The sequence below is a fragment of the Hyperoodon ampullatus genome (assembly GCF_949752795.1).
Source record: "Hyperoodon ampullatus genome assembly, chromosome: 2".
NCBI lineage: Eukaryota > Metazoa > Chordata > Mammalia > Artiodactyla > Ziphiidae > Hyperoodon > Hyperoodon ampullatus.
The window spans coordinates 19,971,151-19,995,484 of NC_136915.1; the positions used below are offsets into that span (position 1 = coordinate 19,971,151).

Here is a 24,334-nt window from a genome sequence, read left to right on the forward strand (position 1 = left end):
TAAGGAGTTAACTCCAAAGTCGGTTTTCTCCTTGAGTATTCAACCCTGCCAAGCTTGAATTCCAATAAGTGGCTGCATTCAGTGTGTCTTAAATGGTCTCTTTGTGTGTGGTTTTTAAAAAAAAAAAAATCAATTCCAGTGTCAGGTATCGTAATACATTTTTGCAAGAGATTATTATAACTTTTAAAGGGACAGACGGCATATGTGTTTTGTTAATGCTGGAGTTTGGGTTTGCTTTCTTTTTCACTTTCCTCCCTCAGCTAGTCTTACCCTACTTTGACCCTTTCCCCTTGTTATATCTATTTTTCTTGCCAACTGATAGGTGTTCAAATAAAGACTATCCTTGCCCAGGTCTGGTCAGAGACATTGGAACTTCATTTAGCTACTTGACGGTTGTAGCCTTCCACAAAGATAAAGACCCACATCTTACAAAGGAGAGAAATGGGGAGGAGAGGAATATCCCTAAATTACCTGCCTGCTGCCTGTTTTCTTTTTGGTCCCATCAGATTTCTCAGTAACTCGAATAACCAAATTAGATTAAGCAGTGTAAAAAGTCTTATTAGGGCAAGATGTATAATCATAACTTTTTTCCTGGTTTGCCTAAAAATCTCAAGAAAACATTTGTAAGTCCATTCCACGCTGACAAAATTGGTTTTGGATGAGCAGGTCCTGAATATTCTTCTAGCTTCTCTTCCCACTCTGGCAATGCATAGCAGTGGGGAAAAAAATTCCTTAAAGACATAGACTCCAGTTTACCTGCAGGAAATCTGAGGAGGCTGTTACTCTCTAATTAGAACTACGGGCCTTTGGAGAGAAGGGACCAGTTGTCCAATGTATGATTATGCAATGAATGAAGGAAAGTACCGAGCAGTTAACGTTCAGAGAAGGGGTTCTCACCATAGAGGGAAAAGTACATGTCCCTTTCTTAGACAATGACACACTGTCAAACACAGGTGACTGGTGAATGACGTTGTAGAACCCAGGACCTGGGATATCATCCTGAAAGGGAAGAGAACGTAGTGTCATTGGGATAGTTTTAATTCCATGGTGCTTTTCTGCAAGCTTTACATCCATTAACACTAAGCCTTCCTGTAATCCTCTGGGACAGGCAGGGATGCCACCTCGTGGATGACAGCCGGGCTCCACCAATTCCTGACCTGCCCAGTCACCGTCTCAGTTAGCAAGCACTGGGGCTGGAATTCCACCCCGGGTCTGGGACCCCCCAGGGCCCTTGCTCTTTCCACTGTGCTGTACTGCCTTCCAGGAGAATGCTGTTGTTTCTTTGTGCCATTAGAGATATGAGCAGAAAATGCAATCCTGAGTGCGGCAGTGGCTGTGCAGTGTGTGTGTGCAGTGTGTGTGTCAGTGTGTGTTGACTGGGTTCACCAAACCCACGGCGAGGGAAGGGTGACCGATTTCATGTTCACCACACCCCACCTGACTCAGCTTCCTCCCCAGCCTTTCAGAAGAGAAACCAGGGAGTGTTTCTGTTTATAAAGCAAAATGAAACAAAAACAACCTTCATCCCAAACAAGACCATTTCTAACTCTCAGACAAAAAGAGGCGGGTTCATGGGGCTCAAGTCCTAAGTGATGTGGGTACGTTAGAGAGGAACAAACAAAAGCTTGATTTCTAAGCTCATTTCTGCTGTGGCAGTTAGTTGGGCTTGCGTCTCATTTCCCATGCTAGTTACCAGGGGGAAGTAAATGTTGACAGAAGTTGGCCAGGCAAGTGACATGAAATGATAAGGATGCCCCACCGTCTCAAGAGTTTACTGGGTGCCTCCTTGGTGCCAAGAACTTTTCAAAGTTTGTCTCGTTTAATCCCCTGGTGAGAAAGGGATGCCCCCGTTTTATAGATGGAGACACTGAGGCACGTAGAGATGAACTTGCCCAAGGTCCCACTGCTGTCAGTGGCAGCACCTGAATTCAGTGCTACATGGTGGTGTACACAAGCCTTTTGCAGTGGGGCTATTATCAGGTCCATTTTAAGGAAAGTGAAGCCTGGAGACTTTGGGGCCGCAGCTAGTAAATGGTGAAGCGCAGATTTAAACCCAGGCAGCCTGACTCCAGAGCTTGCTACCTCCAAGACCTGCCACCCAGGCTCCTCCTGTCCCCACCATCCCTACTACCTTCCTCAGAGCAGAGAGAGAGCTCAAGGCACCATCAGGGCCTTCAAGGACTCTCCAGTGTGGCCCAAGCAGTGTATGATTATGGTTTAATATAAGGGCTATTAACAGGTTCTTCTGTGCTGAATTTTAAATGCAGTGAACCTTTGAGCCTTGCAGGTGGGGGCAGGGGAGCTGATTCCTGCCTTGTAGGTGATTATGGTCCCTGGTGGACAGAGGGGGAGCTGACTACCAGGAGAGTGAGGCAGGAGATGCAGGAGATGCAGCCCGACCAGAAGAGCCCTGGCATGTGGGTGCGATCTGAGGTGCTACAGGAAGGAACAGAAAGAGGTTTTTCTAAGGGGCTGTTTGCAGGACTGGCGTATGGTTTTTTTTGGGGGTTTGGGGTTTTTTTTTTGGGTTTTTTAAATTTTATTTATTTATTTTTGGCTGTGTTGGGTCTTCGTTGCTGCACGTGGGCTTTCTCTAGTTGTGGCGAGCAGGGGCTACTCTTCGTTGCGGTGCACAGGCTTCTGAGTGTGGTGGCTTCTCTTGTTGTGGAGCACGGGCTCTAGGCACGCAGGCTTCAGTAGTTGTGGCACGTGGGCTCAGTAGCTGTGGCTCGCGGGCTCTAGAGCGCAGGCTCAGTAGTTGTGGCACACAGGCTTAGTTGCTCCACAGCATGTGGGATCTTCCCGGACCAGGGCTCAAACCCGTGTCCCCTGCATTGGCAGGCGGATTCTTAACCACTGCGCCACCAGGAGGGCCCTAAAAGTACTGTTGTTCTGATTTCAAAAGCAGGGAAGCCCATGGCATATGTTTATTGATGGTCACTGCATGCCGGGCACTGTTCTGAGTACTTTATACACGCTAGCTCATTTAATCCTCATTTTAAAGATGAGAAGACAGGGCCCAAAGGGATAAGGACCAAGGTCACGCAGCAAGTAACAGAGCCAGAATTTGAACCCAGGCAGTGTGAGGACAGTCTACTCTTGACCACTAAGCCAAACTAACTCTCAGACGAGTGCAGGATAAAATGTGCAGGATAAAAGGAAAAACAATCCCGCTGAGTTTTGAATTAGGATTCTAGCATCAGTGCTGCTACTAGCTAAGTAACCTCGATCTAGTCACCTCTCTAGACCTCAGTTTCCTCATGTGTAAATCAGAGATGTTGCACTAAGTGACTTCGGGCACCTTTTAGCTTCCAGAGTCCCTACAGTGAGGGAAAGCTGAAGCAGGAAATGTAACTGCAACTCTTCTAGGTTTAAAGAATAAACAGTCTTGGACATCTCCAGCCCCCAGTCTGCTGCCACACTCCCAACACCAGCATCAGCCCACAAGAATCTTCTGGGCACCTATATGTGTCTGAGGATCTAGGGTTGCCAGATAAAACACAGGCCTGCAAGGCTGCCCCATCCCACCCTGCCCAGTTAAATGTGAATTTCAGATAAACAACAAAAAGCTATTTTAGTATAAGTAGGTCCCAATCAATATTTGGGATATACTTATACTAAAGTAGTTTGTTATTTATCTGAAATTCTAAATTAAGAATCCTGTATTTTTATCTGCTAAATCTGGCAACCCTACTGGACCTTAATCACATTTTAATTCTGCCACATTGCAAACTGCTTTGAGTCCAGGACAAGTAGGAAGAGAACTGTCACCTCTTAGCCTGGAAGGATAGCGTGCTGCCTATTTGCTCTTAATGAATATCTAAGAAGGGTCCTCCAGGCAGCAGGACGTTGGGGCTTGCCAGTGGTGGCTCATGAGGGCGACTGTTAAATATTCAGAAATGTTGCTCGTGGTAGCTTGAAATTGACCAGAGTGGGGGGCGGTATTTACACCACAGAGATTGGCCAATGCTCTAAATCAGAACTTTCTTTGTGGAGGAGAGAGCTGGTTTACCAGCACACCACCACCTGCACTCCATACCAAGTTAAGTTTCAAAGCTGCCTGGAGGGAAAGGTCCAGCTGTAGGGAGTTCAAGCTTTCTCCTGCAAAAGCTAGAGGTGGTGGATGGCTCCCTGGGAGGGCAATAAAAGTCCAACCTTTGGCCTCTGGGATAACAGCTCATGTGACTAATGTTACATGAGGTTGATGAGTTCTGGCCTCTCAGCATCTCCCAGAGAGTGAGAATCCAAGTCGAAACTGGTGTGAACTCAGCCAGCCCTTGGCTTCTTGGCCACGACCACCCAGAAGGCAAAAACCAAATAAACCAACCAAATAAAATGGGTGTGGGGAGGGAGAAGGGAAGAGCACTATTTATTATTATTTTTTTTGGCGGTACGTGGGCCTCTCACTGTTGTGGCCTCTCCCGTTGTGGAGCACAGGCTCCGGACGTGCAGGCTCAGCGGCCATGGCTCACGGGCCCAGCCACTCCGCGGCATGTGGGATCTTCCCGGACCAGGGCACGAACCCGCATCCCCTGCATCAGCAGGCGGACTCTCGACCACTGTGCCACCAGGGAAGCACAGGAGCACTATTCATTTGAGCTCTGCTGACTGCCTGTTGTGTGTTCCACGGGGAGCTCTGCGCCAGGGCTACACCCATTGTCCCCTGTGCACGTGAAGATTGAATGAGTCAATGCACGTCCCACCGGCCTCATCATTACCAGTCCTCAAGTTGCCACAACAGCCTCAAGGGAGCCAGGACCTTCCCTCAGCGGCAGTTAAAGGCCCTCAGAGCAGGATGGAGCAAGAGATGATTGGCTGATGTTGCTGGGCAACATTTGGTGGAAATGCATTTTGAGAGCTCTTTTGAAGGATTAAAGTCCCAAATGGGCAGCACGTGCCAAGGGCGGGACACAGATTGACATTCACGTGACCTTGGGATAGGTTTAGAGAGGTCATGAGGAGGAGGGGAAGAGAGGGAGCAGGGCATTTACCCCCTCACCCCAGGCAGCTCCTTAGGGTATGGGAGGGCCTAATGTCCACAACCTGGACCCAGTCACATCTGCACACAGCCTGGATTTTCTCGTCCCGATTTCATAGATTCTGTCCAATTAAGACTTTCAAGTTTGTCAACCCATTTCCTGGTTGGAAAATGCGGTCTCTGCTGGATCATTGGCCAAAGCCCACAACACTAGAGCTGTCTTTTGACTCTTCAGGGGTGTTCCGCCCTGCTTTGGTCTATTTTGGGGGTGGCCAGCTGGGGTTCTCAGGAGTGCACAAGACGAATGAAAACTAAGAGTCTGCGGAAGGGCTAGCGGTATATAACAGGATGAAGACACGCCTGAGGTGGAAACAGAGCCCTGTCCTGTGGTTAACCCACTGGCAAACATGCCCAGGAATTTGGGGTTCCTGCGGGAACAATTTCCTTTTACAAACACCTCTGGTTTTAAGGTCTCAGGACAATGCATCCATCCACCCTTTTCTCAGGCTGATGTGGCCAAAGTGGTGATAGCATGGGCCAGAAGACAGGAGAGCCAGTGTCTGCCCCCAGGGCACGTCCCCTCACTGGGCCTCAGCCCCCTCATCTGTGAACCTGCAAAGAGGCAAGTGTGGGTGTGGAGGTCTATAGTTTTCAACCCCACTCCGGGCCTCCATGAGGAACTCAGGGAAAGGGGGCCTGATTGGCAGTGGCTCCGAGCAGCAAGTCCCCTTTACCCGCTCCGCCGACGGGCCTCAGCATGGGATGCTGTCACAGATGGGGCCCCTCTGCTGAGCCCAGGGATTTCGGGATCACTGAAGCCCTTCTGGTTCAAACTGTCTACAACCCTGAGATGTGTCCCTTGTAAGACGCCCTTCCTCCTTTCTGCTTTCTCCCCTCTCCCCGCCCCAACTCCATACTCTAATGTCTGGCATGAAAGTTTCCATGCCTCCGACAGCAGAGGAGAAGGGAGAGGCAGGGAGCGTACTTCAAGCAAGAAAATGACACCTTTTTGTTCAGAATGGGGATCTCAGAAATGAAAGATCCCTGGGTGCCCTCAGGGAGCAACCAGGAAAAGTGGGATGAGTTCTCTCTCTTTTTTTTTTTTTTTTTTTTTGCGGTACCCGGGCCTCTCACTGTTGTGGCCTCTCCCGTTGCGGAGCACAGGCTCCGGACGCGCAGGCTCAGCGGCCATGGGCCACGGGCCCAGCCGCTCTGCAGCGTGTGGGATCCTCCCAAACCGGGGCACGAACCGGCGTCCCCCACATCAGTAGGCGGACTTTCAACCACTGTGCCACCAGGGAAGCCCCGGGATGAGTTCTCTTGAGGAGATTGTTTTTTAGTGGCCCAGGTGAAGAGCAGGTGGGGGGGAAGCCCAGGGACACTGGCCACCTGGGCAGATGAAAATGGGGACCAGGTCTTTGCCCATCGCTGGCCTGGCTGGGCTGGAAACAGAGTCAGACATGAGAAGCCAAACCTGCATTTTCAAAGCATCGGTTTACATCAGTACCGTCTCTGAGCACCCGTGCTCCTCTTTTGCAGAGCCCTCCTCTTTGTTAACTCTGGTGTCAGCTCATTAGCAGGGCTTTGAAATCCCCTGAGTGGAATGTGAGCCAAGACTCAATTCAACAAGCACACACTGAAGTCTGCTGTGGGCCAGGGCCCGGGCAGGGGCACCAGGATACAGGCGGTTGGCAGCTTAGATGTTCTAGGAACGGGATGGAGGAGACACAGCAAAGCAATGCAAGATGGGTGGGACAAGTTCCCGTGGCTCGTAGACTTGAGTTGGGATCATTCATTCGACCCACTTTTGAGGGGCTTTGGGGGTCTGGAAAGGACAATGACTGCTGCCCGAGGAGTTCCGGCTGGGTGGAGACAAGATGTGCATGCCCATTACCACCCTGCCAAGCAGAAGGTGCTCGGGCATTCAGGGGAAGGTGTGCTGGCTTCCACCCGGGAGACGCCAGGAAACGGTGTGGGAGCCTGGAGCTGCTGCCAGGCTCGTCCTCACTCTGCCTGACCCTGGCTGTGCCACGTACTTAACCCTCTTTGTGTCTCAGAGTCATTATCTGAAAAGTGGGGATAATAACGGGACTTAGCTCCCAGGGTAATCGATGATGGGGATTAAATGAGTTCATAAAGGCAACATCTTCAAGGGGAGCCTGGCACACTGTCTGTGCCAGCCAAGTGTTTGCAGTTTCCACCAGCATGTCCTGCAGACCCCTGAGGAAGGGGTGCTGGTGACTGATATGGAAGAGGTCAGGCTTCTAGAGCAGGAAGGTCGGGCAGACCCCACTGTGGTTCAAACACGCAGCTGAGGGCACATGTAGGGAAATTATCTCCTTGAACATGGCGGTCTCTGCAGACTGAACTTCCTTTCATTGAAAAATCTCTGACATTAAAAAATTCCTTTAAAAATATCCCTGGTCTGGTGCCTTATCAAGGCAATAAGTGAACCGTATTAACTTTGTACCATTGCACCACAAATGAAACACTGTCCTGCTTACCACTGGGGAGGGTGGATTTGCTGTCAGGCTATGTCTGAAATTAACATGTATTTTAAAATTGTGCATCTAGAGGAAAGGGTGTCTGTATCCTACCAGTATCCCTTCATGTGTGCCTGGAAGGGATTAATCAGGTTTAGGATCATGGAATAGTAATCCCTGGCAAGGGCCTACCTATTATAACATCCTTATTTTTAAGATGAGGAAACAGAGGTGCAAAGACTTTAAGGGAGTGTCCTTAGTGTTACACAGCTTGGGAAATAGTGACCACAATCCAGGGTGGCATGGGGACAGAATCGGGAGGTGGGGGAGGAAAGTGTCTCTCAGGTGGCTGGGCTATGCTCTGTCCCAGATTAGGCATGTCTCTTCATGCACCCAGTGTGAGCAGCACATCTGTAAATAACTGTAAAATGTTCAGGGAAGCAGACTTCATTTCTAGCAGTCAAAATTGCCAGTCTGGACACGGAGCTCAGTGAAGGATTCCTCGTACGCAGCAGTCAGATTCTCATGGGGGATGTGAGCTGGGCAACGAGGCCCTGAAGTTTCTCTCCAAAGTCAGACTGATAAGGTAAGTGCACATTTCAGAGGGCACTGATTCTCTGTGTTAAAGGTGTGCTAGGGGCTTCCCTGGTGGCGCAGTGGTTGAGAGTCCGCCTGCCGATACAGGGGACATGGGTTCGTGCCCCGGTCCGGGAAGATCCCACATGCCGCGGAGCGGCTGGGCCCGTGAGCCATGGCCGCTGAGCCTGTGCGTCTGGAGCCTGTGCTCTGCAACGGGAGAGGCCACAACAGTGAGAGGCTCGCGTACCGCAAAAAAAAAAAAAAAAAAGGTGTGCTAGATGTGTCACAGAATGAATGTGAGGACACAATCAAGTCATGAGATGAGGCACAGGGTGTGTACGATTAATGTCATAAGAAGGGTGGTGAGACACCAGAGTTTTAAAATCTGCTTTTAATTTGTATTGCCTCACTAAATTATTGGGTGATGTTAAACAGAATTCTTAACTTCTCAATGCCCATCCCTCTCAGGAAAAATGAAAATAATGAGCTGGCAATAAGACATTTTCTTCCTGTTTTTATAGCTTGAAGAACCTAAAAAAGTATAATAATCCAAACTGTACATTTCAAATGAGGAAACTGAAGCCCGGAAAAGTCAAGCGATTAGTCTAAACCCAGTCAGCTAGTAACAGAGCAAAACCCAGGGGACAGGGTTTATGGATCCCATGCCCTTTCTAAAAAATTCCATACTTATTTACAAAGTGCTTTCAAATGCTTAGATGAACGTTTTCACATTGTCAGACCAACACAACCACGTTTGAAAAGTACTAATCAAATTTCTGAGCTATTTCTCTCTTTATCGGATGCTGCCTATATCTTTGGCTGGCTGCCACCTTGGTTCCTTCAGCAGAAAAATTTCTGAAAAGTAATAGTCATTTAAAATGCAAACTTTAAAAGCCAGACCATTCAGTTTCTGGATTTGAGTCTTCAGAACATGATCATGTAGAATGGGGCCTACGCACACGACATCTTCCCCTATCTTGAGCTTGGTCTGTTTGGCGGAAGCATTTTCAGAAACGCACTCGCTGACTTTCATAGATGGACTTGATGGCTTTGTGGGCCACAGAGGGAGGTGTGGTGCCATGTGTGGACAGAGCATGAGGCTTAGGAGTGAGCTGGGCCTGGGTTTGAGGTCTAATTCTTTCAACGTTGATTCAGCCGATATTCATGTGGGGCCTCTTATGTGTCAAATCCTGCATTGTGAGACCTCGGGTGGGTCAGTCATTTAACTTCCCTAAGCCCGGGTTTCCTCTTCTGTTAAATTAAGGTATAAACCCTTCCTCTTAGCATTGTTCAGAGGATTAGAAATATGGTCTAAAACTGGTTTCACGCATAGTAGGGATCGGTAAATGGTGGCTGTCATTATTTTTATTGGAGATTGGCTGCAGATATCTGAGAGATGGACAGTATATTATCGGTAAATTGACAAATGGAAAACCAGACAAAAAAGAGACAGAGAGACAGATGGACAGTTAAAACATAGAGAGGAGGGCTTCCCTGATGGAGCAGTGGTTGAGAGTCCGTCTGCCGATGCAGGGGACACGGGTTCATGCCCCGGTCCGGGAAGGTCCCATATGCCACGGAGCAGCTGGGCCCGTGAGCCATGGCCGCTGGGCCTGTGCGTCCGGAGCCTGTGCTCCGCAACGGGAGAGGCCACAACAGTGAGAGGCCCGCGTACCGCAAAAAAAAAAAAAAAACATAGAGAGGAAACTCCTGAGCGGATAGCTTATTTATCACCGTTGGAGAAAAACTGCAAGTAATTAAAAATATATGTGTGTGTGTACACACACACTATATTCTTTACTACTTGCTTTCTTGGAATCCTAAAATATCAGAAGTGGAGGGAACTTAAACATTCTCTAGCTCAGCGCTCTTGTTTACAAAGGAGGAAACAGGCCAAGGGGCACAGGGCTTGCCGAGGACTCACCTGCGTTCAGGACCCAGATCTCCCCATCCCCTCTCGCCATCTTGGCGAGGGGGTAGGATGAAAAACATTTTTAGAATGCAGCAAAAGGTAACTGACATGATGACTCCTCCAAAAGAATGTTATTCTAAAGGTCCTAGTTAAACGAATAAAGGAATGAAGATGTTAAAAGACTCTTGCGTCTGCGAGTTGCTTCCTCCCCCTGCTGGTGAGAGGGGAGAATATCAGACCTGGGCTTTCAGCCGGTGAAATTACAGAAGTTAGGTGAGGACCGGCAGGACCCAGGCAGAACATTCCAGATCAAAGGGAAAAAGAGACACAGATATTTGGGGAAGAGGGTAAGGAAGGCGGAAATGCAGGAACAGTTCTAACACATTGTCAAAGGAAGCTTAAAAAAGAGGGGGGTGTCATCACAAAGGTAATTTTACGTTTATTAGACTCGTTTATTTTTCCTTTTATGTTATTTGAAGAACGTCTTGTTCTTCCTGTCATGTTTTGAGTGAGGCTGGGGGGAGGGGGGAGGAAAGGATTTTTATCTTTTACTTCATACGTCTGGGATTTTTGCATATTTGATTTTTATAGTAATTTTAAAAATACATTTCTTGTTAAAAAACGTTTAGTTTCAGTGTGGCCCCATAAGTCCAGACATGTTTTCCACTGGATTTAATATCTTTCCAGCTCATTCCTCCAGCCCAGTCAGAGCGCACAGCTGGAGAGGGTGCTGCAGCTCCTTGGATGACACTGCCCTCTACTGGTCACAGAGGCAGACGCACCAGCCAGACTCGCGTGTCTGTCCCCTGAGGCTAAAATCCAGACTAAAAGTAAAGCATCTCTAAGACAACGTCATTACCTTTTTATGGTAAAACCTCTTGGCTTGACTATTAAATCCTTTTTTTTCTGATTCTGGAATCCTGGAAGGCTGGTATTTAAAAGGAATGGAGGATTGTGTTGGATACGCAGCAGTAAAACCTAAACAACAAAAATAGAATAAAAAATAGCACAAAACACAGAACTGACGAATGCACAAAACACAGAGCTATCTGTTAACATTTTATTTTAAACGGAATAAAAAGAGAAACTTGCCTTTTGACAAGAGACAAACATGAAACTGGATTTTTTTAAGACCCTCTTAGTAATTTATTGATTCCCGCCCCGCCATCCACCCCCCCAACCCCGCACCCAAGCACCTCCAGCTCTTAAACTAGTGAGACTTGGTCACACAGCTGAAGCATATTATCAAGGGAAGAGGAAGGATCTGACAGGAAAGGCGTTCTTGCCAAGGAGGAAGGGGACACAAAACCATTTGGAGCAGCCTTGGAAGAGAGCCAGGCAGGGGGACAGAGCAAGAGTCCTCACTCATCCTCAGCCCAGAGTCACAGATCAGCGAAGCACCGTAAAGATACAGAGAGGTCAGGAAACCCCAGAGCAGAGTGGGGCTCGCTCTCATTCTTCAGGACACAGTGCAACACAAGTGTAAGTTTAGGTTTCTGCTTTGAGCAGACTTGGGGTGAAAAAGCAGAAGGGGATCATTTATAGAAAATCAAGTTAAAATTTTATATGTCTGGGTTGTGATGTATAAATGATATATGAACTCCCCCTTTTCCTTCCTTCCACTCCCGATGAATGGTGCAGAGAACCAGAGAAGAGAGAGCTACACAGAGAAAGAGTTCCGGAGACGTGCACTAGGTTCCCCTCAAGTAGCTTCCCGAGTATCAATCAGCCCAAGCATGTGAGAAAACTCCCCAAGGGGAAAGATTCACCTGAAAAAGTTAGGGTTAACAATACCTGAACACTGGGAACAGGAATAGCTCCTGTTCCCACAAGTCAGAGTGGAAAACCTCATAATTCATGGGACACAAGGAGAATACGCAGAAGGGTTTTGCCTCAGAAATAGGGTAAAATTACCCCTAGGCTAAATGCTTCTCTGGTTCCAGCTAACAAAGCTTAAAAGCAAGACTTGAAAAAATCAAACTTCACAAGTAATTTAACTGCATCCCAGAACAAAGCACAAGAATTCATAGGACTACTAAAATATACAGTACCCAACAGGTAAAAATAACTGGCATTTGATAAAAAATTAATGGGCATACAAAGAAGGGAAAAAATGCAATTCACAATGAGGAGAAAATAAACAATCGATCAAATCCAACTCAGAAATGATATAGATGATAGAATACAAGAACATTACATTATTACAATAATAATTGCATTTGATATGTTCAAGAAGCTGGAAAAAAGATTGAACTTATTAAGTAGGTACATGGAAGATATCAAGAAGATCCAAATCAAACTTCTACAGATGAAAACTAAAAAGTCTGAGATTAAGAATACACTAGACACTGCAGAAAAAAGACTAGTGAACTTGAAGACATTGAAATACAAACTATTCAAAACAAAACACAGAGAGAAAAAGGACTAAAAAATACAGAGTATCAGTGAGCTTTGTGAAAACTTCAAGGAACCTAATATATGTTCCACAGAAGAGAGGTGGGAGAGAGGAAATAGAAAAAAATTTTTCAAGAAAAAAGTAGCTGAAATTTTCCAGATTTGATTTAAAAAAAACATAAACCTGCAGATCAAAGAAAGGCAGTGAAACTCAGGCACATGAAATAGGAATTTAACTACACCAAGGCACATAATAATCAAATTGCTTTTTGGTTTTTTACTTTTAATTTATTTTTTTTAAGTTTTTGGCCTCACCACATAGCATGTGGGGATCCCAGTTCCCTGACCAGAGATCAAACCTGTGCCCCCTGCAGTGGAAGCACAGAGTCCTAACCACTGGACAGCCAGGGAAGCCCCCATCAAATTGCCTTTTTAAAGTGATAGGAAGTCATAAAATCAGGCAGAGAAAAAAAGACACATTACACACAAAGCAACAAATATAAGAATAACAGCAGATGACCATCAGAAACAACATCTGTTAAGGTACCAGAAGGGAAAAACTATCGCCCTAGAATCCTGTACCCTGTAAAAATATCTCTCAAAGATGAAAGCAAAATAAAGACTTTTGAAGATATACAGAAACTAAAAGAATTAATCACCAGTAACCTGGAACTACAAGAAATAGAGGGAGTCCTTCAGGCAAGAGAAAAATGATACCGGTTGGAAATCTGGATCTACATAAAGGAATGAAGAGCTCTGGAACTAGTAAATATGTAGGTAAATGTAAAATGTAGAACCCTGAGTATAAATTGATGCATTTAGATAGAAACATAAAATTTAAATCATTTTTAAAATAATTGACTATTTAAAGCAAAAATAATAACACTATTGTGGCATTTATAATGTATGTAGAAGACGTTTGACAGCAACAGTGCAAAGGCAAGGAAACAAAAAATAAAAATATACTGTTGTAAGGTTCTTCTACTATATGTGAAGTGTAATACTATCCCTTGATGGTAGAATGTGATAAAATTAAAGATGTATATTATAAACTCTGTAGTACAGATCAGCAAACGTTTTCTATAAAGGGCCAGATAGTAAATATTTAAGGCTTTGCAGGCTCTATTGTCTCTATTGAAACCATTCAGCTCTGCCATTATAGAGTGAAAGAGCCACAGACAACACATAAACAAATAGAGGTAACTATGTTCCAATAAAATTTTATTTATAGAAACAGGCCACAGGTCAGATTAGGCCCAAGGGCCGAAGTTTGCCAACCCTTGCTCTAAAGCAACCACAAAGAAAACACTGCAAAGAGTTATTCCTAAAACGCCAACAAAGTAGACAAAATAGAAACAAAAAAATATTCAATACAAAAGAATCCAGAAGATGTAAATAAAGAACAGATGGGACAAATAGAAAGCAAATAGATAGATGGTAGGCTTATACTCACATACCAATAAGCACATTAAATTTAAATAGTCTAAACATCCCAATTACAAGACAGAGATGGTTGGATTGGATAAAAAAGAAAGACCTAACTACATGATGTCTACAAGAAATATACTCAATATAAACCCAGGAATAGGTTAAAAGTAAAAGTATGGGGAAAAGATACACTATGCTATCAAAAGAAAGCTAGGTATTAATATCAGACAAAGCAGATTGCAGAGCAAAAAATATTACCTGCAATAAAGAAGGTAATTTCATAATGATAAAGCGGTCAATTCCTCAAGAGAATGTAACAATTCTAAGCACTGATATACTCAATAACAAGAAATTCAAAATACAGGAAATAAAAACTGATAGAACTGCACGAAGAAATAGAAGATTCCACAATAATTGTCAGAGATTTCAAAATCCCTCCCTCAATAATTTAAGCAAGTAGATAGAAGATCAACAGACATCCACGACTCGAACAATACTATTACCTAACTTGACCTAACTGACATTTATAGCACACTCCACCTATCAATTCTATACAATCTATCCTAGAAAACTGAAGAGAAAAAGACATTTCCCAAATCATTCTATGAGGCCAGTTACTACCATGTTACCAAAGCCAGACAGAGTCATTACAGAAGGTGAGAGGGAATCACTATAGATCATTAACCCTCATAAATATACATGCAGAAATTCTTATAAAAATGTTAGCAAATTAAACTCAACAATATATAAAAAAGATAATACATCATGATGAAATGAGGTTTATCCCAGTGATCCAAAGATAGGTTAACATTTGACGATCAATGTAATTCACCATATTGACAAACTAAAAAAGAAAAACTATATGATCATGTCAATAGAGGCAGAATGGAATCATACAATATGTACTCTTTTTTGTCTGCTTTCTTTCACTGAGCACAGTTATTCTGAGATTCATCCATGTTGTTCAAGTATCAATACTTCATTGTTTTTTATTGCTGAGTAGTATTCCATTGTATAGAAATGTAACAATTTTTTATCCATTGTTGATGAAAATTTGAATTGTTTCTAGATTGGAAGTATTTCAAGTAAAGCTATTAACAACATTCAATCCTAAGTCTTAAAATGGACATAAGTTTTCATTTCTCTTGGGTAAATACCTAGGAGAGGAATGGCTGTATCACAGTTTAACATTTTTGAGAAACTGCCAAACCCTTCTCCAAAGTTGTTCTATCTTTGTATATCTCCACTATTAGTGTATGAGAGTTACTGTTACTTCACATCCTCAACAACAATGGGCAGTCTTTTTTTTTTTGGCTGTGTTGGGTCTTTGTTGCTGCACGCGGGCTTTCTCTAGTTGCGGTGAGCAGGGGCTACTCTTCGTTGCGGCGTGCGGGCTTCTCATTGCAGTGGCTTCTCTTTTTGCGGAGCACAGGCTCTTGGTGCACGGGCTTCAGTAGTAGTGGCTCATAGGCTCAATAGTTGTGGCTCGTGGGCTCTAGAGCACAGGCTCAGTAGTTGTGGCGCATGGGCTTAGTTGCTCCACGACATGTGGGATCTTCCCAGACCAGGGCTCAAACCCGCCCTGCATTGGCAGGCAGATTCTTAACCACTGCACCACCAGGGAAGTCCCATGGGCAGTCTTTTTAATTCCAGCCATCCCATTAGATGTGTAGTGCTATCTCACTGTGACTTTAATTTGCATATCTCTAGTGACTAATGATGTTGAGCATCTCTTCATATGCTATTTGCTATCTGTTTATCTTTTTTTTGTTTTTTTTTTGTGAAGTGTCTGTTTAGTAGACGGTGAAAGCACTTTGTAAAATTCAGTGTTCTTTTATGATTAAAAGAAAACCCTAGCAAACTAGAAATAGAAGCAAATTTCCTTAATCTGATAAAAGGTATCTATGACAAAAGCCTACACCAAACATGATACTGAAAGCTTTCTCTTGAGATAGGGAAGGAAACCAGGTTGACTGCTTTCATACTTCTGTTCAACATTGTACTGAAGAACTCTAACCAGTATAAAGGCCAAGAAAAATAAATAAAAGTACATAGATCAGAAAGGAAGGAAATAAAGCTGTCATTATTCATAGACAAGATTGTATACGGAGAAATTTCAAAAGAATCTATAGATAACCTATTAGAGGTAATAACTGAATATAGCAATGTCAATATACAAAAATCAATTAATTTTATTTCTATGCCAGCAGAAAACAATTAGAAAATGAAATTAAAATAGTACCATTTACAACAGCATAAAAGTCAAATGCCTAGAATAGATATATAGAAGATATGCAAGGCCTCTGCATAGAAAACTATAAAACATTATTGAGAAAAATTTAAGAAGACTTAAATAAAAGAAAGGATACACATGAACTGGAGAACTCAATATTGTAAAGATGTAAATTATCCCCAACTTGATGTCTAGAATCAATGCAATCTAAATCAAAATGACAGTAAAGGTATTTTTAGGACATTAATGTGATGATTCTAAAATTTATATGGAAATTCAGTGTGGCCAAGAGTAGCCAAGATAAACATAGTACATAGTTGAAGGAATTATACTAGATAAGAAAAAAACTTTGTTATAGAGTTACAGTAATTAAAGGTGGTATTTGAACAGCATAAAGAATCCAGAAGCAGACCTGCATATACATAGACATGATTTACAACAATGATAGCATTGCGGAGTAGTAGAAAAAGCATGCTCTTTCAATAAATGGTGCTGGGCAATTGGATATATATACTGAAAACAATAGATTTGGACATCTTCATACCATGCACACAAACAATTCCCAGTGAATTGTAGGTCTAGATGTGAAAGGTAAAATAATACAGTTATTAGAAGAAATTATTTTGGGATAGGCAAAGATTTCTTAAATAGGACAGACATATACACTAACTATAAGGTAAAATATTGATAAAATGGCCTATAGTAAAATCAAGAGCTTCTCTTCATTAGCACACCATTAAGAGAATGTAAAGGAAAGTCACAGACTGAGGGAAGATATTTACCTATAGCCAACAAATGGATACATTTCTAGAATGTTTTCAAGAACTCCTAAGAAAAGAAAAACCCAATAGAAAAAATGGGTAAAAAACTGGAACAGTCACTTCTCCAAAGAGAATATCCTAAAAGTCGGCCAACACATGAAAAAGTGCTCAATCTTTTTGATCAAAGGACAATGCAAATTAAAACCCTTATGAGCTAAAAATGTTGGTGAGGATGTGGAGCAACTGGAATGATCTTACATTGCTTGTAAGGAAGTAAAATTGGCACACTCACTTTGGAGAACTAGTGGTATCAACTAAGCTGATCATAAACACACTCTATGACCCAGCAATTCTCCTAGGTATAGACCCAAGGAATATATACATACATGTCCCAAAAGACATGAACAAGAAGAGTCATAAAAGCTTTTAGTCATAGTACCTCAAAACAGGAAACAATCCAGATGTCCTTCAATAGTATAATGGATAAACTAATTGTGGTATATTAGAACAAAGAATGCTATGCCATTTTATGGCAATGAAAATGAACTAATCACTGATACATGAAACATGAAGTTAAATCTCTCAAACCTGAGAGAAAAAAGCCTGAGAGAAAAGAGTTCATATTGTAGGATTCCAATGTATATAAAGTTCAAAACAGACTAAAGTAATTAATGATATTAGAAGTCAGGATAGCCGTAGTGTTTACGTTTGCAGAGAAGGGGGATAAGGCCCAGGGAAGGGACAAGACAAGGGCTTCTGGGATGCTGTTGTTTATCGCGGGGTCTGAGAAGTGATTCCATAGGTGGTGGTTTCTTTGTGAATATTCATTAAGCTGTACAATGATGATTTGTTTTCTGAATATATATTAAGCTTCAATTTTAAAGTATTAAAGAAAAGGAGAGAGCACTAAATCAAAAGATGGGAGGAAGAAAGAGAGGTCCAGCTGTGGGTTTGAGAGCAGCAGGGACTCTAGAGGCCCACCAGGGAGGTGGTCATACCCCTAAAAGAAAAAGCAGTGGAGTGAGTGAGGATGAGTGGGGAATCAGCAATGATTCCCCAAGCCCAGAGGTAGTCCCGGATTAGTGCATACTAACAAAACCAAAGGAATACATGGGCTGAGACAGTGGATCTCACCTGTCTGGATGGATGACCCAAGATCTGAGTACTTCTCCCCTCCCTCACCCAGACTCCCATCATCACGTCACCTTTTTCCACTGAGAAAGATCCAGAACTTGAAATAAGGAGGAATAGCATTTGTGCCAGTAATGGCTGGAGTTTAACTTTCCAACGACCTGGCAGAATGGGGGCTTGGGTTAAGTTTTAGGAAATAAAGTAAGATCTCTTCCTCCTTCTCTCCCCCTCATCCTTTCTTCTCATAGTTTCTTCCCAATTATCACCCTAGAGGCAGTGGGAGAATGACCAAAGCAATCTATTTGATATACTTCAGAGTGGCCTTGGGGCTTCCCTGGTGGTGCAGTGGTTGAGAGTCTGCCTGCTGATGCAGGGGACATGGGTTCGTGCCCCCGTCCGGGAGGATCCCACATGCCGCGGAGTGGCTGGGCCCGTGAGCCATGGCCGCTGAGCCTGTGCGTCGGGAGCCTGTGCTCCTCAACGGGAGAGGCCACAACAGTGAGAGGCCCGCGTACAGCAAAAAAAAAAAAAAAAAAAAAAAAAAAAAAAGAGTGGCCTTGTAGGTATAACCCAGGATTTACTATATTCCCCTAAAATTTGCTCTTACATACTAAAATGCACATATGTCAGGAGCTCTCGTCCCCAGAGACCTCTGTTATAAAATTCACTAGACCTTTCTGTACTTTGCCAGCCTTTCTGGAATATTTTTTGCCAGAGTGTTGGTCTTTTTGCATGGAGTTGCCCATCTTGGCAAAGTTCTGTGATATATTCCATGTGTTTGATGAAAAACTTGACTGCATGTTCTTCTAAGCACCTGAAACAGCAAAATACAGCATTTGTAGGATCACTTCACAATCTTGGTAAGTATGTTGATTGGGTTCTGTTGTATCTGCAGGATAAACTGAGAAATCTTGTGGGTAGAGGCTGAGATTTACCAAGTTCTATGACCCCAAATCCCAAACACATTGCACTGCTTGTAGTAGGAACTCTGTAAGTGTTCTCTGTTGATGTTGCTTACAGAGCTCCTGTAGGCTTGAATTTTATACATTTATTTCTACTGAGATAAGTTACATACAATATAATTCATCGGTTCAAAGTGTACATTTTTAAGTTTTGGCAAGTGTTTACAATTGTGTAAAATACCACAACAATTAAGATCTAAGTATATCCAACCTCCCCCACCCCAAAGCTCCCTATGTCTCTTTGCAGTCAATACCTTCCTAACCCTGGCATCTGGAAACCACTGCTTTTCTTTCTGTCACAATAGTTGCCTTTTCTAGAATGTCATATATGTGTAATCATACAATATATACTGTTTTGTGTCTATTTTTTTTCACTTAGCACAATGCTTTTGAGATTCTTCCATGTGGTAGCATGTATCAATAATTTGTCCCAGTTGCTACACATTCTCACCAACACATTTGGTAAGTCTTACTAATTTTAGGCATTCCAGTGATTGTATAGTGGTATCTCATTGTCATTTTAATTTGTATATTTTCATGTACTTATTTGCCATTTGTTTACATCCTTTGGTGAAGTGTCTGTTCAAATCTTGACTATTTTTTTAAACAATTGGATTATTTCACTATTGAGTTATAGAAGTTCTTAATATATTCTGGATACAAGCCCTTTATCATATATGTGTTTTAGAAATATCTGCTCCCAGTCTGAGGCTTGCCTTTTCATTTTCTTTCTTTTTTTCCGGTACGCGGGCCTCTCACTGTTGTGGCCTCTCCCATTGCGGAGCACAGGCTCCCGACGCGCAGGCCCAGCGGCCATGGCTCACGGGCCCAGTCGCTCTGCGGCATGTGGGATCCTCCCGGACCGGGGCACGAACCTGTGTGCCCTGCATCGGCAGGCGGACTCTCAACCACTGCGCCACCAGGGAAACCCACCTTTTCATTTTCTTAACAGTGTCTTTTCAAAAGCAAAAGTTTTCATCTTGATCAGGTCGAATTTATCAATTATTTTTTGTTTGTTTTTTGTTTGTTTTTCTTTTTTGTTTTTTTTCTTTGTATCGATTATTTTTTTTATGGTTTGTGATTCTTTTTTGTCTTGTCTAAGAAATCTTTGCCTAACTCAAGGTCACAAATATTTTCTTCTATGTTTTCTTCTAGAAGTTTTATACTTTTAGCTATTATGCTTAGTTCTAAGATTCATTCTGAATTAAGTTTTATATTTGGCATGAGATATAGGTCAGGTTTGTTTTATTGCATTTAAATATTCAATGGTTCTAGCACCATTTGTTGAAAAGAATATCCTTTTCTCTATTGAATTATTTTGGCATAGTCATCAAAAGTCCAAGAATTCTGTTCTTTTGACCTATATGTATACCCTTATACCAACAGCGCACTATCTTGGCTTTATAAGTTTTGAAATCAAGGTAGTTGCAACTTTGTTTTTCACTTTCAAAATTATTTTGACTATACTAGTTCTTTTTAAAGTTATTATTATATAAGTTTCAGGAGTACAGAATTGTAATTTGACACCTGTGTACGCTACAAAATGATCACCACCACAGGTCTAGTTACCATCCATCACCATACAGTTGATGCCCTTCACACGTTTCACCCCCCCAACACACTTCCCTCTGGGAACCATTGGTACTAGCCCTTATAAGCTCTTTCGAATTACCATGCAATTTATACAACTAGCAGGTCAATTTCTACCAAAAAACCTCTTTGGATTTGAATTGAAATTTCACTGAACCTATAAAACAATTTAGAGAGAATTAATATCTTAACTTTTTCGAGTGTTATGATCCATTAACGTGGTATATTTCTCCAATTATTTTCAACATTAAGTATGACAATGTTAATTGTAGGTTTTCTTATAAAAGCATTTTATCACTTCCAATCCTAGTTTCTTCAGAGATTTTAACAGGAACAGGTGTTGAATTTTATCAAATACTTTTTCTGCATCTATGGAAATGATCATATTATTATTCTTTTGGGGTATTCTAATGGGATTATACTGATTGATTTTCAAATGTTAAAACAATCTAGTATTTCTGGAATAAATTCTACTTGATCATGATATACTATCAATTTTGTATATTGCTGAATTCAATTTACTAAAATTTTGCCAAGGATCTTTTTGCATCCACATTCATGAAAGATATTAGCCTGTAGTTTTCTCTTTTTTGTAATGCCTTTGGGTTTGGTATCAGAGTAATGCTGGATTCATAAAATGAGTTTCTCTTTTATTTTCTGGAAGAGTTTGTGTAGAATTGGTACTATTTCTTCCTTAACTTTTTGATAGAATTTATGAGTAAAGCCATTTGGGCCAGGAGTTTTTTCAGTGGGAAGGTTTTTTAATGACAAACTCCATTTGCTTGTTAGATATAGGGTCTTCAGATTATCTATGTCTTCTTGAGTGAGCTTTGGTAATTTGTGTCTTTCAAGGAAGATTTTCCATTTCATCTCTGTCGTGTAACTTATTGGCATTAAGTTGTTCATAATAGTCCCTTTTTATCCTTTATGTCTGTAAGTTCTGTAGTAATATCCCTCCTTCATTTCTGATATTGGTAATTTGCATCTTATATCTTTTTGTTAAGACTGGCTAGAGGTTTATGGATCTTTTCAAAAGAAAACAGCAAGGGGGTTCATTGATTTTTTTCCCATTTCTGTTTTCTATTTCATTTACTTCTACTATTACCATTATTATTTCCTTCTTTCTATTTACTTTAGGCTTCATTTGCTCTTCTTTTTCTAGCTTTTTAAGGTGGAAGCTTAAATCATGGAATTTAGACCTTTCTTCTTTCTTAATATAAGCATTTAATACTGTGAATTTTCCTCTAATCCCTGTTTTAACAGCATCTCATGTATGTTGAAATGTTGTGCCTTCATTTTCTTCCTAAACTAGCTTCTATTTTTCTTATATCTTTTGACATATGGTTTATTTGGAAGACTGCTGTTTAATTTCCAAGTAGCTGGAGGGATTTTGAGTTTTTCTGTTGTTATTGGATGGAGGTTTTTTAAAATAAATGTCAATTAGGTCAAATTGGTTGATAATGTTGTTCAAGTCTTTTATATCCTTATTGATTATCTCTTTATTCATTCTATCAATATGGAGAGAAAAGTGTTGAAATCTCCCACATTATATTATTGTGAATTTGTTTATTTCTTTTTTAAGTTTTGTCAATTTTTGCTCCATGTATTTTAAAGCACTGTTTGGTGCATGCACATTTATAATTTTTACCTCTTCTTGGTGAATTGAACCCTTTATCACTGTGAAATGCCCCTCTTTATCCCTGGTAATAGTCCTTGTTCTGAAATCTATTTTTTCTGATATTAATATAGTCACTCCAGTTTTCTTTTGACTACTGTTAGCAAACTGTATCTTTTTGCATCCTTTTACTTTTAACCTATCTGTCTCTCTCTCTCTCTCTCTCTCTCTCTCTCTCTCTCTCTCTCTCTCTATATATATATATATATATATATATATATATATATATATATATATATATTTGTGTGTGTGTGTGTGGTATGCGGGCCTCTCACCGCTGCGGCCTCTCCCGTCGCAGAGCACAGGCTCCGGACGCGCAGGCCCAGTGGCCATGGCCCACGGGCCCAGCCGCTCCGCGGCATGTTGGATCTTCCTGGACCGGGGCACGAACCCGTGTCCCCTGCATCGGCAGGCGGACTCTCAACCACTGCGCCACCAGGGAAGCCCCCCGTGTCTTTATATTTAAAGTTGGTTTCTTAAAGGTAACATATAGTTGAGTTGGATCTTGGTTTTTTAAAATCTGTTCTGGTTATCCCTCTCTCTTTTTTTTTTAAGAAGATGTTGGGGATAGGAGTTTATTAATTAATTTATTTTTGCTGTGTTGGGTCTTCGTTTCTGTGCGTGGGCTTTCTCTAGTTGTGGCAAGCGGGGGCCAGTCTTCATCGTGGTGCGCGGGCCTCTCACTATCACGGCCTCTCTTGTCGCGTAGCACAGGCTCCAGACGCGCAGGCTCAGTAGTTGTGGCTCATGGGCCTAGTTGCTCCGCAGCATGTGGGATCTTCCCAGACCAGGGCTCGAACCTGTGTCCCCTGCATTAGCAGGCAGATTCTCAACCACTGCGCCACCAGGGAAGCCCTGGTTATCTCTTTTTGATTGGAGTGTTTAAAATTTTTACATTTAATGTAAAAATTTATATGGTTGGATTTAAATCTACCATTCTCCTATTTGATCTTTGTTCCTTTTTTCCTTCATTCTTTTGGATTAAATGAGTATTTCTTATGATTCAATTTTACCTTCATTGCTGATTTATTAGCTATACCTATTTTATTTTTAGCAGTTGCTTTAAGGTTTAGCGTTTACATCTTTAATTTATCACAGTAAAAAAAAACACCACTTCACATATAACGTAAGAAGTTTACAATAGTATACTTCCATTTCCCACATTCCATACTTTTTGTTATTTTGAGATACATTTTAGTTCTACATATATTATGAATCTCATGTTATTAGTTTTTTTAAAGACTTGTTTTAATTTTATTCATTTTTTGGCTGCATTGGCTCTTTGTTGCTATGCGCGGGCTTTCTCTAGTTGCGGCAAACGGGGACTACTCTTTGTTGTGGTGCACGGGCTCCTCATTGCAGTGGCTTCTCTTGTTGCAGAGCTCGGGCTCTAGGTGCGCAGGCTTCAGTAATGCAGCACCCGGGCTCAGTAGTTGCAATATGTGGGCCCTAGAGTGCGTGGGCTTCAGTAGTTGCGGTGTGTGGGCTCAAAAGTTGTGGCACGCAGTCTCAGTAGTTGTGGCACATGGGCTTAGTTGCTCTGCAGCATGTGGGATCTTCCCAGACCAGGGACCGAACTCATGTCCCCTGCATTGGCTGCCACCAGGGAAGTCCCTCGTGTTATTTTTCATTTAAACAGTCAATCATTTTTTAAGGAGATTAAAATAAGAAAAAATGTATTTTATATTTACCATTGTCAGTGTTCTTTAATTCTTTGGGTTTATCTAAGCTTCTGTTTGGTATCATATTCCTTCTGTCTGCAGAACCTATTTTAACATTTCTTGTAGTGCAAGTCTTCTGATAATGCATTCTCTAGGTTTTTGTTTGCCTAAAATAATCTTTTTTTCTTTCATTTTCTTAGTCATTTTTATTGGTAATAGAATTCTGTGTTGACAGTTTCTCTCCTCTCCCCAACTTTAAAATATATTACTCCATTGTCTCCTAACTTGCATAGCTTATGATGAGTGATCCACTGTAATTCTTATCTTATGTCCTAATATATCTTTTTTACCCACTATTTTAAAGTTTTTCTGTTTATCACTTTTATTCAGAAATTTGATTTTGATGATGACTTTGCATCATTTTATTATTTTCTTTATGTTTTTACTATTTTGGATTCATTGAAATTCCTGAATCTGCAGATTTATAGTTTTCATCAAATTTGGAAAATATTCAGCCGTTATTTTTTCAAAAAATTTTGAGCCTTTC

At 42.0% G+C, this 24,334-nt stretch overlaps 1 protein-coding gene across 2 annotated transcripts in view; it reads right to left on the bottom strand.

Annotated features, from left to right (window-relative positions):
• Positions 1–18,645, bottom strand: part of STPG1 (sperm tail PG-rich repeat containing 1) — a gene marked incomplete at both ends in the record, with an annotated part of 41,327 nt that extends 22,682 nt beyond the window's left edge. For both annotated transcript variants that reach the window (XM_079696905.1, XM_079696904.1), the window contains 3 exons: positions 898–999; positions 10,812–10,930; positions 18,573–18,645. In XM_079696905.1, coding sequence (XP_079553031.1) covers positions 898–999; positions 10,812–10,930; positions 18,573–18,645 — 294 coding nt within the window. The remainder of the gene's footprint in view (positions 1–897; positions 1,000–10,811; positions 10,931–18,572) is intronic.
• Positions 18,646–24,334: the final 5,689 nt, after the last annotated feature.